At 41.1% G+C, this 15,978-nt stretch overlaps 1 protein-coding gene across 2 annotated transcripts in view; it reads left to right on the top strand.

The window, feature by feature from the left end:
* Positions 1–5,087: 5,087 nt before the first annotated feature.
* The window catches only part of dapk1 (death-associated protein kinase 1), a 78,761-nt gene continuing 67,870 nt past the window's right edge, over positions 5,088–15,978 (top strand). The window contains exons 1-2 of one of the 2 annotated variants that reach the window (XM_075467308.1): positions 5,088–5,217; positions 5,923–6,120. In XM_075467308.1, the coding sequence (XP_075323423.1) occupies positions 6,059–6,120 (62 nt within the window). In that variant the 5' untranslated portion in view covers positions 5,088–5,217; positions 5,923–6,058. Of the gene's footprint in view, positions 5,218–5,607; positions 5,776–5,922; positions 6,121–15,978 lie in introns of those variants that run through there. The other variant, XM_075467309.1, reaches the window with a different exon arrangement.

Genomic DNA, 15,978 nt, shown 5'->3' with positions numbered 1-15,978 from the left:
TTTCAAAGTCTCTGACCTCTGCTAACCCTGTTGTTTTGTTTGCCGGCTGACCTGCCAGTAAGCTTCTGCTTTGCATTGTTTTATTAAACCACCACAAAGTGTTCCTGCCTTCCTGCTCTCAGTCTCACCTCCCGGGACGAGCACCGTGACACTTTGCACTTGTGGGGAAACGGCAAACTGTCGATGAAATTATGACAAGAAGTTGAACACGAGCTGGCACCTTTTAAGTCTCAATCAAAGTAAAGAAGATAAGATTGATTTAAATAGTTCACAGGACAGAGTTTCCTTAATATATTTAAGGACAGACTGCCAGGTTTTCTGCAAAAAGCTCTCTGGGAATCACTTTGTTGATGCAAAAACACTATTTGATGTTTGTAAAACTGTTATCTTTGATATTTTTTTTGTACACAACTACACAATTGGGAACAAATTATGTGTTTTTGTGACAGTAACTGACCGTAACAAAGTACCTAATACTACCATTTAAAATAGGACCTTTGATATTAGTCTGTGTTTTGGATACTAAGAGCCTTTTTGATGCTTGAATGAGTCAGATGTGGATATTGAGTGTCCAGACAAACAAAAATGCACATCTCTCTGAAAATGGTACAAGGACTAGACTGAAATATGAGTGAAAAAGCACCAATGTCCAAAGAAAAACTTTGAAAGGCCTTCAGGAAGCCTGGAGAACTACTGCTCAAGCCTACTTTCAAATATCACGAGTAAGCTTTTAAGGATAATATGAAGATATGAGGGCTAGCTCGAGACTTTTGCACAGTACTGTACATATACATGCTCTAATATGTGCAGCTTTATGAGACATGCTATCTGGTGCGTAGAAGGTGTTTCCTGTTTGATGTTGCTCTTGAAAATAAACATCATATATGATTAGAAGACTTGACTAAACTCCATCTGAGGGTATATACTTTGAATAAAAGCTGGATTTTATATAGGCTGTTCCTCGGTTTGGTTAGTATCTGAAAAGATCTGATTACTTCCTCTGCTGCTAGTCCTCATCTTTGGTCTGAAGACAAGTTATCATCAATTTACAACTAATGTCCTTAATGTAAAAAACTAAATAGCAAAAACTGATACTCACATGGATAAATAATCAAATAAATATCCATGGGGTCCAGCTGTGAACTCCACAACAGAGCCTCCATTTTTACTGTATGATATGTAAAGGAGACCACACCCGATCATGATGTGACTGAGCATGTGAAATAAGTATTTAAGGCTTTATGGCTCCCAGAGAGTGCAAGGCTAACAGGAGCCTCTGGTCCAACATATTCAGTCTGTTTGCTTAGTGAATCAACCGGATGCCGCCTGGATATCTCCTGATGACAGCTGGGATGAAAAGAAGAAGGGATAGATGGCTCCAAAAGTATCCCCTTGTACACTCACAGGCCACTTCATTAGGTACACCATGCTAGTAAAAGGTTGGACCCCCTTTTGCCTTCAGAACTGCCTTACGTTTGCCTTAAGATTGTCTTCAGTTTTGTTTTTACAGATGTAGTAGCTGGTTGTCTGATTTTTCATTGCTTTCTATGATTGTCTCTACCTATTTCTGTTCCATTTTTTTTCCTTTGTTCTCCCTCTTTCCCTGTCCCCCTGTCCGGTTCGGCACTATCACATTGGCATATCAAATGTGTTTGGCCTAAATGGTATTCAGATTACAATTCTGCTGCTCTAATGCTGGACAGGACAAGGGGTTAAAAAAAAAAAAAGAACTGCCTTAATTCTTCGTGGCATACTTTCAACAAGGTGTTGGAAACATTCTTCAGAGATTTTGGTCCATATTGACATGAGATTTGTCGGCTGCACGTCTATGATGCCAATGTCCCGTTCCACCACATCCCAAAGGTGCTCTATCGGATTGAGATCTGGTGACTGTGGAGGCCATTGGAGTGCAGTGAACTCATTGTCATGTTCAAGAAACCAGTTAGAGATGATATGAGCTTTGTGACATGGTGCATCATCCTGCTGGAATCAGCCATCAGAAGATGGGTACACTGTGGTCATAAAGAGAAGGATATATCTATATCTGTATATACAAGGCCTGTCAAAATGAATTAATCAATTATAAATCTATATACACACACACACACATATATATGTATATATCTATATATATACGTTAAGGCGTTAAATTTGACATATTTACAGAGATGGTATTCTGCATTCCTTGGTTGTAACGAGTGCTTATTTGAGTTCCTGTTGCCTTCCCATCATCTGGAACCAGTCTGCCCATTCTCCTCTGAACTCTCACATCAACAAGGCATTTTCCTCCACACATCTGCCGCTCACTGGATGTTTTCTCTTTTTCGGACCATTCTCTGTAAACCCTAGAGATGGTTGGGCGTGAAAATCCTAGCAGATCAGCAGTTTCTGCAATACTCAGGCCAGCCCATCCGGCACCAGCAACCATGCCACGTTCAAAGTCACTTAAATCCCGTTTCTTCCCCGTTCCGATGCTCGGTTTGAACTTCAGCAGGTTGTATTGACCACCTCTACATGCCTAGATGCATTGAGTTGCGACCATGCGATTGGCTGATTAGCTATTTGTGTTAACAAGCAATTGAACATGTGTGCCAAACAAAGTGGCCGGTGAGTGTATACATAGAGGGTGAATCATTTACTCTGACTAATCTAAATCTAAACTATCACAAAGTATAGAATTAGAAGAGTCATGTGCATTTGGCATCTGAACAGCAAACAAACGTGCAGCTCTTTTCCACATGCAGACAGTTCATTCTGGCAGCTTATTTGAATTCATTTCCATTACAGGAACTTCCCACAGTCATACTGGGTTGTTTAAATAAAGCCTGAAAGCACATCATGGATGACAGAATGATATTTTCATCCAAACTGAAGGAAAAATGGGAAAGTTTAAGTCTCACAAGCATTTTATAACCAGAGAAGTTCTCGTGTGAAATGACAACGTCTGAGATTCTTCACGATTTCTCTGAGCAGTCAAACTGGGGCGGATAAGCGGCATCGAACATTTTTTTACTCTTTTTGAAGATCAGATTTGTTTGAGGTCCATCCTGGCCTTGGGTTAAACCATTTTTATTGTCTGTTCACCCCCTTTGACATATTTCCTATATTTGTTGCCTTAAAACCCAAAATCAAAATGGAATTTTGTAAGGTTTGTGTCACTTTATTGAACTAACCACTCCAGCCTTTCGGGGTGCCTTTGGCCTCTGCTGCCTCTCCAATTGATGCTCTTCTTGCCTGGTCTGTGAATTTCAGGGTCTTTTTTTGCAGGTTTGTTTGGGTGCCATATTATATAAATTTTTATAATCATGGATTTACTTTGATATCATTTTTATTTTACTTTATAACTCGATGCTAATCTGTCCTCGTTGGAGAGCTTCTTGGTCTTGGTGGTATTGCAAACTCTGTGACGTTTCACGATGGTAAAATTGCACAAAAGCGGATTCAATTGAAGTGATTCTGAAGGTAACAGCAAAGCTCAGATCCTAAATAAAGGACTCACAAGGGATTGAATTGATAAGCGCTCATTTCTTTTCAGGGTTTTTTAAGAATCTTATAATAATGCATTTCAATTCACCAATCTGGACTATTTTTTTTTTTTTGCAGGTCGGTGTCATAAATTCCTAAACAAATTATCGTGCAACAAAATCAGAAAAATGCCAAGTTAGTCTATTGCACATTACTGTATGACTGCTCCTCAAACCTCCAGCAGAACATTGCTGACTAAGTAGCACTGTGACTGTGGGAAACATGGCATCAGAAATGCTGAGTGTCATGGACTTTCCTCGTTACTCACATGACTTCAAAGTCTCTGAGGTTTCTGGGGCTCCTGAGCACTTAAAAGATAAAAAAAAATCCTTATTTAATAGCAAAAGCAAGATAGTAGAAACTTCATCTGTGAGCTCAGTCTCTATGGCCTTGTAGTGTGAGACATATTATTCTTCCTCCATAGTTTTTTTTTTATGTATACGTGGGAGGAATTATTTTTTCACAATTGCATGTATAACCAAATACGATAGAGCCATTTCTTATTTTTGAGTGACATAGCAAATATGTCAAGTAACTGGGCTTTAAATAACAGGCTGTTTGGTCAACCAACATTTACCAGAGATGTGTCATGATGATGATGATAATGTGTGGGTCCTTTTATGGTTGTATTACAGAGAAGTACCTAAAATGTCCGTGAAACTAAACCTTTTAAAAGTCAGCAGAATGGATATGTGACAAAATTAGCAACAGCTTTGAATTATTTATTGTTTAAGATGGCAAATACTGATTATTCGATCAAAAATTGACATTAGATTTGCATTTGAACTAAAAAGTCCCTTGAGTCCCTTTAGATCAAGTCCCTTGATCCAAAAGCCATTTTAGATTATTATAAATCCCTTGATTGATATTTATACTAGGTCACTTTACTTTTTGGTCACTTTACTTTTTTTTACTTACTTTTTTGTACTTGCTTTTTCTCTTTTAAAAAATGTTTATCTTTTTTAATTTCTTGTTTCATGTATATTGTTGCTGCTGTGACAAATGAATTTCCCCGTTGTGGGGTAAATAAAGTACAATCTAATCTAATCTAATCTAATCTTGATGAAACATTTTAAACCTTTCAAAAAAGGGAATTTGGAAGCCTGGATTCAGTTGGATTTAGCTCGCAACAAAAGTTTAAAAAATGAATTAGATTAGATCATGTTAAACGAATTAAAAAAAATCTATTTTCCGTTGAAAAATGTAATTTGAACTGTGATTAATATAAAAGTGACAAGTTTGCTGCCCTCCTGCGACCAAAACAGTTCCTCCAACCGTTGCACAAATGCGGCATTTACTGCACGCAAAAAAACGGATATTCTAGACTCTTCTTGCGAAACTCCCTTTGTCTTGGCATTTCGGATGGCTAATAATCCCCTTTTTTCTTTTGGTTTAATGTGAAGGTACACAGCTACTCCCTGTGATTTTCACTCGCAACCATCTGGTGTTTGCGTTTCCAAATAAATTACATTACGTGAAAAGTACCTACTCCGCTGGTAAAAAAACACATGTTCTCCGATTTCCCATAGACATGAACACAGCGTCCGGACCACACTGCCTTACATTGTTAACGTTGATTTCTCCCGTTCACGCCAACGTTTTGTCTTCCGCGAGCCAAACCTGGGGCACAGCCTCACGCAAAACGCAGGAAATATCGGCAACATTTGGCAGCTGGGCACACACCGGCGTACCGTAAGCTACTTTACAGTGTTTTTCATACAATTTGTCTCAGCTTTAGGGTTAAAAAAGGTACAGGGGTTGAAAAACGTAACCAGCTAACGTTTATGTTCATTTTTCAGACTGAAATTTAATATAATGTCACTGGGACGGCTCGTGATATTAATTTAGGAGCCGCTAAAGGGTTTGGCGCTTGGACTGTATTATTATTATTATTATTATATATTTTTTAAAGGGGGTTTTAACTCAGTTAAACAGGGTGAGGCACCTGTCCGGGTGTTCCCGTGTCATTTAGAAGATAGCGTAGCGATATGACTTTACGGAGCAGTCATTTTCCTTTTGCTGGACTCAAAAGGAGGAGGAGTAGCTTAGCGTGTTTCCCATGGCTACACCAAGCTTTCAGGAGGTTGTTTGCATTCCTGTCCAGCCGCTGGTGACATATTATGGTTGTATCCCTGTTATATTTCCAACAGACGGGTCACCTCAGCTGAGTAATTTTAAGCAGAAAAGAATAGAAAGTGCAGGGAACTGGGAGGAAAGATCAGCTCCGGGAGTCGTGACGTCGCCCTAGAGGTGCAGGTTCATCCCTCTCAGCCAATTTTGGGGTCCTTTTGTTGACTAAACGCCCACCGGCTCCTCGGCCGCTCAGAAGATTTATAATAATGGTCAAACGGCTTTGCTTTTTGTTCCCTTGTTGATCGTCTTCACGCGGCTCGGAAGCCCGAGCATGAGGAGGACTGGTGGCCGCAACCCTTCCCAAAACCAGAGGCTGCTGGTGGGGATGGTGCCGCTGTGAAGAGCCGGAGGAAAAGGCTGTGGTTTGGGGGAAGCGAAGGGACGGGAGTGCCTGGACAACATGACTGTTTTCAACCCAGAAAATGTTGAGGAATTTTATGAAATTGGAGACGAGCTGGGGAGGTAAGTTCTGCCGAGCTCATTTTTGAGTGCCTTTAAACTTCCCCTTCTTTTTCTGGCTGAAACTTTTTTCTTTCTTTCTTTTCTGTAATAAATGTTATGTTTACATGCATCCAGTGTTTTCAGCCTGTCTGTAACGGGCATGCACATGCAGTGTACCAGGGGAGAGTCGTCAGGACATGCATCCCCCACAGCCAGTGCATCTGATAGGCTTTGATTAATGCAGCCCGTAATGCATTGTTGTCAGTGATGAAGGGTTTAGTATTCCAGTCTGTTCCTGGAGATTTATTGCAGGAAGGCAGACTGATGCTATCACTAAGCCACTTTACACCACAGCACAGCCGTATTTCACTTTATTCAACGCGACATTCAGCCACAATATGAAAATCACAGACAGGTAAAATGAGTAACTCTGCACATCTTGTTACAATGAAATGAGAAAACTTGCATCTTGGCATTCACGTGGATGTAACTGCACTCGTCACCAACCCAGACGTGTTTTTGCAGACCACCTCTATGGCAAAAGCACTTCCCGAGAGTAGCAGCCTCCCCCAGCAGGACAGCAGTGGGCCTCACAGACTTAAAAAGGTCACAACAAAGAGTCTGAGTTGTTCACCTGGCCTCCAAACTTCCCAGATGGCGATCTGATGAGATCTGAGGCAGACGCGAGGGCTGAAGTGACAAATCGGGACTTTTGTTCTGGTTGTTTTGTCTGAAAAGATGCTTAAATTAAAGGGTGAAGAGTGACCGGTGTCCTGTTTGTCAGAACAGGTGGCTGTTTTACTACGTAATAATAATAATAATAATAGTCAGCGATATTGGTAATAACTAAAGCAAACGGAGCATTTGTCCTCGGAGTTGATTCTCTTCTGACTGTTTCTAACTTGGAAAAGGATCTCTGTGAGTTTCTGGTTAACAAAATGAGAGACATGCAGTCAGTGCTGGTAATAATCAACCTGTTGTTCTTCTGTGGCAAGCTGCTTCTCCATTTTACATTCACCTTCCTGCACTGTGAGGGGGGGGGGGAGCCGATGGTGCTCTCGCTGCCTTGTCATACTGCTCCGGTAAAAGAGACGATTGGTGAGCTTTACGTAATGGGATTGAGTTTCTGGCTGTGTGAGTGTGATAGCCCTGTTTAGGCACTGCTCCAGCACCTTGATCTGATCTCTGTTGTGGTTTGATTAGGAGAGTGGAGAATTTCAGTCAGGGTTTCTGTTGTTCATACAGTAATGTGAAAAAGATAAATACAGCCTTAGGAAGAACAACAGACCACCCAATACACCATGTCATTATTTATTTAACAGAAGCTAATCCAGAATGGAAAAGGTATGTGTACTAGTAAATCCTCACTATTTCCATGGGAATTAAGGGTTAGGGCAAGTAGCAGCGATGTGCTCATCCTATAAAAGCAGAAGCTTTCAGGTGTGTGTTAACACAATGCCAAGGAGGAAAGACATCAGCAATGATCTTAGAGAAGGAATTGTTGCTGCCCATCAACCTGGGAAGGGTAATAAGGCCATGTCCAAACAACCCTTGGCCCATCACTCTACAGTGAGATCTGTCACCAGAGGAAATCATTTAATACGGTTGTCCATCTTCCCAGAAGCTTATGTCCCAGCAAGTTCATCCCAAGGTCAAGACTGCGCCATGCTCAGAGAAACTGCCAAAAACCCAAGAGCTACATCTCAGACTCTGCAGGCCTCAGTTTGCATGTTAAATGTTAAAGTTCATGACAGCACAATTAGAAAAAGACTGAACAAGTATGTCTTGTTTGAAAGGGTTGCAGGAGGAAGCCTCCTCTCTAAAAAGAACATGGCAGCTCAGCTTAGGTTTGTAAAGTTACATCTGAACAAACCACAAGACTTTCTGGAACAGATGGGACCAAAGTGGAGATGTTTAGAGAAAACCAAACACAGCATATCAGCACAAACACCTCATACCAGCTGTCAAGCACGGTGGTGGAGGGCTGATGATTTGGGCTTGTTCTGCAGCCACAGGACCCGGACACCTTGCAGTGGACACATTGAGTCGACCGTGAACTCATAACAAAGTATACGGTTCAGTTATCCTAAGCACAGCGGCAGATCTATAACAGACAGTTGGAAGAAAATAATCAGTGTTGCAATGGTCCAGTCAAAGTCCTGACCTCAACCAACGATTACTTGTTAAGTGATTGCAAGTTACTGCTGCTGAAGATGGTTCTACAAGCTACTGAATCGTTGTTGTTTATCCAAGGCTGTGTTTTTCTAATTTTAAGAGCTGATAAGGACCAGATTTTTTTGTTTTTCTTTGACAGCATGATGTGTAAGACATTGGCACTGGAGGAAACTGTGATCTCTTACACATGGATATAGTGCAGTAATCTTTAATGGTTAAGGATTCTGATTGTTTTAATAGAGGAATCATTTATTTATCTAAAAAAAACCTTTTCCACTGTAATGAAAGCTTGTATACACCTGGCTGTTTGAAGTGCTCTCCAATGGAGAAACTGGAGGGATTGGATTTCTTCATTACAAATACAGTAAATATTCATTGTCAGCATATTTTAAAATTGCATTGGATATTCTCATGAACAAAGTCATTAGTATATTTGTGGACAACTTGATTTGAATTGGCTCTGACAGACGGATGCTTTGCCTGCAGCTGGAACCAGCCGCTCAGCTTTAGTCATACAAGAGATTTAAATCAACTTTAGCTCCTCTTATCCCAGTGAGACCGTCAGAGCAACCCTTTTGAAACCTTAGGAATGCATTGGTACTCTCTGTTCTCTCAATCTGTTAATGACGCTGCTTAAAAATGTCCTAATTATGGAAGTCTGCATTTATAGCCCACACGAGTTGAAACAAGATGAAATTGCATGTTTCACGCAAGGAAGGTTTGCTGGAGCTGACTTGGAACAGTGGTGCCCCCCCCTCACAGAAAAAAGACATGCGACTGTGATCATGCAGCGTTTACAAATGTCTTCTTAGTATTCTTTAATTTGCTCTAACTTGGATGACCTTTTGCATAAATGAGTTTGTTAATAATGAAAGCTGGTCTTTCTGTCTACTTGGCAACATCAGCTATGAAGCTGAGCATGCATGAATACAGAGAACTTGTTGATCCTGTATACTGTATTCCAGGCCTGACTTCGGCCAAATTTGGATCAAGGCCCATTTGGGTTGCCAAAATGGGGAAATGGGGAAGTCACCCAGGCAGCCACCTGACTTCATTCTGACACTGATCCTCTCTGCTTAGGAGCTGCATGGCCAAACTAATGCCGGGTGAAGCCGAGCATCTAACCTTCATTAGTATGAAACCAAAGTGAGCACGCAAGCAGTATAATGAGGAGGAAACTGTGCTACAGCTGTAGAAGCAACTATATGTAGCCAAAAGAATGGGATTTATCTTTAGTTTTATTTTTGTTTGTTCGCCCCCTCACACACACACACACACACACTTTTCAGCCAAACTAATAGTCTTAAATGACTTTGTCTGAAAGTGGAATCACTGTTAAAGCCTCTCCAGGACTGCCCCTTCATGTTATTTATCTATGAGCATTAAAGTACCAAAGGTTTTAGACATACAGAAGGCAATCCGGAGAGTTGTCTGAATGCCACTTCATTCAGAGAATGAGTGCTGTCACAGTGGGTTAGCTGTTGAGCCTCCAGACGACACATCAGGTTGTTACGTGCAGAGCTGCTGTGAAGAAAGTGTGTCAGTTCCAGGCAAATGGCTCAGTGGTGGATTTTATCCCTTTGAATTCTGTTATTTTGGTCTGTATTCTGCCTGCCTGGTGAAGGGCCCCCCCGACAGAAATTGCCACCGCTGCTGGTCTTCTCTAAACCCTTTGAAGTGCTGACCACATCTCTGCTCAGTAGATTTCTCTAATAGGATCACAAATTGGCAAGAAATTCTCACTTAATACCTCAGATATGCAGGGAATAACTGGAGATATCACAGCTACTGGCATCTCAAAGGGTTTCCCACTCAATGCCTCCTCAAAGTGATGATTAGGTGGAGGATGAAGTGTTGTTGTAGCATTTAAAGGTTTAAAGGTGATGGCTCGGTATGTGGCTGTCAGACAGGAAGGATAAAAAAACACTCTGCTCCTGTTTACCACTGGGCTCTCAGGCCTTGAAGAAGAGAAACATTGCGCATAATCTGTATTGTTTTAGCTTATCCAAGCTGAGAATTTGCTGCTTTGGGAGTCTGGGAAACTGTGATGAGTGTTTTTGCTGCAGTACTTTAAGATTAATCAAATGATGAATCGATTAGCCGAGCAGCAAACTCACCTTGTAAGGAAAATAACTGTTTGCTTCCCCACCAATTTCTTCTTCTTTTAAGCGATGCCTTTACAGAAAAAAACTCTGAAGTCAAAACCAAATGAATAAAAGTCTAAAATGCCCGAGTAGCTCTCAGGTGACCAGCTCATGTTGTGTGGGTGAAGAGGAAAATCTAGGACGCCGTATAGCCTCATTGCCAAGAGGTAGATTTCATAAAGCATGATTTAATGAGAATGCATAACATAGCTGTTAAAAGAGGTGAAACGTTACATCAAATGAAAACATCACTGACTGGCTGATATCTGATCTGCCAAACAAGGCCAGAAGTAGTCTAGAATATCATGAAAGCTTTATTTTCTTCTAACCGTGGTATTTAGGGTTACCTCTAAGTGGCATCCAGCATGAGGAATCTGATGACTTCAGTTTTATTCTTCAGTTTATTTGTCGGCCCCACTTTCTCAGCCTCTTTCTGCCTGAGTTGTAAAGAGAAGAATGACATTAGCTGAGTATTGAATCCATTTCCTATGTGCCCTCCATCTCCTGCACAGGGCAGTTTTACACTTTGCATGTCTTTGCACTGCTTAACCACTATCATTAGTCTACATTAATCTGGCTGCTGTCTGGCTCTCCCGTCTCTTGCATCTATGAGTGTCTGTCTGTATTTTTAACTCGGGGAGGGAGGAATGGGTGAATTTGTTGAAATGCAAGAAATTAAACTAACAGGCATTAAGTCTGCGTTTTGGTTATTATTCTGCAAAGAGACCAATTTCCATGAATACAAAATAGGATTATGTGCACAACATCCACGTGTGTTCTGCTATTAAACAGCGATATACAGTAGATTTATTTTTTTATCTTCACGTTTGTGCCCTCAAGCTGTCAGTAGTCTTCATGGAGGCGATTGAAAATACAGTATTCATTTCAGCAAGCTGTGACATCCTTTTTTCGAACACACCCGGCAATGTCCTCGCATACACTCGGTGCAGACAGTGCCCCGGCTACTGACCTAGATTTCCCCCCACCCTTGGTTACATTATTGGGTGGTGGGGCAGTCTGGGTAGCAAGGGGGGCCTTGATGTAGCCCGTCACTCATCCACCCGCTCTCAGTCTCAGCAAAATCCTTGTACTGTCCTTGTACCATTAAAGCTGCAGTCTGCAACTCTTTTTCAAGCATAATGCCTGGAACTGTCCGGGGATTCTGAAAGTAGTACATTAAATACCCCAATACAAAAAAAAATTAGTTCTCTAGGTCCCCTATATGTCCCGCTAGGTCCCTCCAAAGCCAGCAGGTTTGTTTACAAAATTGCAGACCGGACCGGTAAAAGGTAACCAATCAGGTTACAAGCTGGGCTCTGCTGCCTGTCAATCACCGATTGTGCACGCGCGATACAAGGTAGGCTCGTCCCCACGCTTATTTATCTAGACTATTGAACTTCATTATGGGCTAGTCTACTTACTGTGTCTTCCATGATCGCAAATGACAGGTGAGTTGATGAATGAGGAGTCGTGTAAGCGCATCTGGCGTGCACGTCTACGTGCACGAGTTCTCATATGTTTTGATGGGGCGGGACAGGAAGTTGAATAACTTTTTATATTTCGGTTAAAAAATAAGCATTTCTTGCATTTTGCGACTACGGAGGTCACCGTTTTCAACTTCAAGCGTTCTGATAGATCATGTAAACTCTTAAAATGCCAAAAATTAGGACTTTACGTATGACAACAACAAATCCTGCAGACTGCAGCTTTAAACATCTTTGATTTTGGGAAGTTTAAGATGATGACAATGGGGAAATATAAAAATACGATGGTTGCTGTGCTCATTTTTGATGAAATGGTTGTAATCTGTACATTTTTCCATCTTATTAGATGTTTAGTGTTGGAGCCATTATGAGACGTATATAACACGGATTGATCTGAACTTGTACACACTTTCAGAGGGTTTATTAGGCGTGCTCCTGCAGCACGCAGCCGGTTTCACATTTTTGCTGTGACGCACTTGAAATGAAAAGCCATCGGTGGTGAAAACCAGTGTGGGTGAATCGGCAAAGATGAGAGCTAGTAAAGCTCATATTTTTCAGTAGACAATGCATTGAAGATGTTATAGAAGAGGATTGATTGGCAACCTGACCTCTGAAGGATACCGTGCAGAAACAACCTGATGACGAGCCTTATAACTCAGATCATGAAGTCCAACAAATTCATGTTTCTTTGCTTTCCACCTTCCTGCATGCATTAACATTTTAATCTCTTCCCTTACGCGCTTGTCTGAAACACTGAATACAAAAGCGCACTGAGCTGCACATTTTCTTGCAGTTGTGGGGAAATAATGACTCAGAAGCATGATAAGATTCCTGTGACCTCGAGATCCTCATGAAAGAGAGCTGTGATGAAAAAAGAACAAAACAAGAAAAGTTAGAGCTGAGAACATAACTGTACTTGTTTTAGTTTAGACTCAGTAAAGAGGAAGATGTACCGGCAGACAGAAGCCCAGCAGGGATCAGGCCTGTGGTCAGAATTTATATAACTTTTCTCACGGAAAACCACCTGGTCGGTTCTGGAATGGATGACTTGATACTTCTTTATGGCTCCAGTCAGACCCGTCAAACTGTGGTCGGCTCACAAGAAAAACTGAAATCGGAACGTAATGAGTTACTTTTAATTAATCTCTGCAGTTAATGGAGGATAATTGGATTGCTGCCAACTGTGTCAGCAGATAAATGGCTGTTTTTTGACAGTTTGTGTGACTGTTAGTGTATTTGAGTGTGTTTGGGGTGTGTTGACAGTCGATGAGGAGCTGCAATCCTTTGTGGTCAGTTAGGAGAGTCGGGCAGGGAAATATAGGCGATACTTCTGGGAAAGACACAGTTCCCTTCTGCTCATTTCAGTTATTATTTTGGAGTTCTGCTAAAACATACGAGTCATTTTCCCCTGAAGTTAGCAATATTAAACCAAGTTATTGCTTAAACGCTACCTGCTGTCCACATGTAGGCTTTTCTCTTCTCTCAGTAGGTCAGACTGGTTTAAACTTTAACAGCCTATCTTGAAAAGTACTTTGTTTTAAAGGCCAGCTGGATAAGATCTGCACTGCATTCACAATCCTCCCATCAGTGTGTTATCATCTTGTGTTTTTTAGGAAACATTTACTCTCTTTATCACATGCGCAGCCACCTGCATCAAGGACACTTCCCTGGCAGGATGTGGCGCTCAGGACTGAACAAACATGAAGCAGTTTCAGAATTATTCAACCAGATTCCATATTATAATCTAAAAAACTCTTAATTTAATAATAGCACCAAAATTCAAAGAGCGTTTGATATGAGCAGCAGCATGTAGGATGCACTTATGCTCCTCTGTATACTTACATCGTATACATTCCATGTTGGTATGTTTTGGACTGTATATTGTGCCCATCTGTAAACCGTTAAAAGCCTGTATGGTAGTCGAGACATAATGCAGCTTTCACACAAAAAACTTCATCCAAGTGCTCTCGTGCATCATATTCTATTATCATGCACTTGAATATATACAATGGTAAATAATCCCCTAAAATCTCTGTAGTTTTACCCTTAAAAGGAAAGAAAAACGTCTTTGCCGGCCCTTTTGTTCGTCGGTTTGCACCCATGATTATTCGAAACGTTACGAGCACCATATCGTTATTCATCGAGAGGATTAAATGTCATTGTTGAAAAATAGTTAGCAGGCTTATAGTATAACTATTGTAAACACCGTTGGATAAACTCAGCCTCATCTGGCTCAGTCTAGCGGGACAAAGAAGCCTGTGACACTGCAGGCCCAAAACTACATAAACGCATCGATTTGTTCATTCCAGTATAAGTTAGAGATGTGGTGATCGATCTGCCGCTGACAGGAGTGGGACGGCCTTCAGCTTGAGTGACCGGATTTTGTGCCAGCTGCAACACACACATTCTTGCACCACAGAACTAAGCTTTGTACACAGAACAGGTTGATCCCGTTGATGGACTACGTTATCTACATTTAAGATTGAGTTTTTGTCAGTGGTGTGGGGACATGCACAACATTATGTTTTGTTTTGATCACCTTTCACTTCAGCGGAAATCCTTCGGTAGTCATCCTTGCCTTTTGTGTTGTGTTTTTGTGTTTGTATGTTCTGTCACGGCTTGCAGCGGCATCATCTTTTGGCATGTGTTGTGGAAAGAATGAAGATTGTGTTTTCTCCAATGTGTCCAGTTTTCTTCAGCTGTATTCTGAGCTTTTGTCCGCTGTAGAAATGCTTAGTTTATCCCTTGTTTGAACAGACATATAAATGAAATCTGTAAATATTAGGAAATCAGGTAATAATAATAATAATAATCACTGAATTTCTTGTGTCCAGGTGAGTCTTTGTTGTTGTTCTGAGTTGCCTTGGCTGTCGTCATGCTCACACAATCTGCCTTATTTGGTTTCCTTGACAGATTTGTCCTGCCCCCCAGCACATTGCGTCTTTGCAAAACTTACAAAACCAGTGTGCACTCCAGCTAACTTACCCTGAGTCATGACAGTTGGCCACCTTGAAATCTGCTGAATGTCAGTTTCGCCAGACATATAGGGGCCCTGTGTAAAAAGCAAGCACAAAATAAAACGGGATATGATAGACAGACCAGCTGAAGCACCAGCAGCCACCCTCCTCACCTCCTGCTACCATCTCCCTGCTTGTCAGAACAACAGTCTTGCACCTCTTTCAGTTTGTATGCACAGCCTATCGAGTTGGCCTAATAATTAGTCTTTTGTTTCCTTCTTCTAAACAAAGTTAGCATATTAGTGTCTAACAAGACAATATATCAGATTGAGTTTAAAATCCCACTCCAGCAGTTGATGAGCTTCACCCACATCTCTGTATCTTCTGACTCTGCCAAACTCACTCTGCTAAGCCCATATTGTACAGAACAAACAGCAATAGCTCTCGCTCAATTAGCACCAGAACCATGTGCTTATCACAAAAGATGCAGTAACCGCTTGCACTAAGTTCCTCTTCAGCAACACACAGGTGTGTCTGCCCGGGGAGGAGAGAGTCAAAGTAAAGTCATTCTTAGTTCAGTTTTTAGCATGGTTCTAGCTCAGTCAGGTGTGTTTTTAATGTGTTTAGACTCTAAAATATGCCTCTCAATTTAAACTAACACATCAAATTTGTTTTAATTAAGGATTTAAATGGGATATATTAGATGAAAATTACTTTGTTTAGTACAGTAAAAACACAGAAACCCCCCACACAATGCTGGCACTTTATTCACAGTTCAATGCTGGACTTGTGAAGGAAGTGTCACACAGAGGGATCAGTTCCAGATCTCTGTGCCTGAACTTCAGATGAGGGAGATGTGAGTATTTGAGAAGTTTTAGGCTTCTTTAGGGTTTATTTATGTGTTCATTTATTTATTTAGCAGTAGCAAACACTGACAGCTTAGGTAATGGAGATTACATACACCAAGTAATTGCTGTTACTTTTCGAACGAATGATGTCATCGTTATGGCATTACTTTAATTAAATACTTTCTAGCTGACAGTCACATTCTGTAATTCAGATATGCCGCAGCTGTGTTGTTGAGGTGTGTTTTCGGCACAACATCAGTCCTTTCCTCAG

This window comes from Odontesthes bonariensis, chromosome 6, assembly GCF_027942865.1.
Source record: "Odontesthes bonariensis isolate fOdoBon6 chromosome 6, fOdoBon6.hap1, whole genome shotgun sequence".
Taxonomy (NCBI): Eukaryota; Metazoa; Chordata; class Actinopteri; order Atheriniformes; family Atherinopsidae; genus Odontesthes; species Odontesthes bonariensis.
Note: the sequence above shows the minus strand (reverse complement) of the source record. Positions and strands in the feature narration are given on the sequence as shown.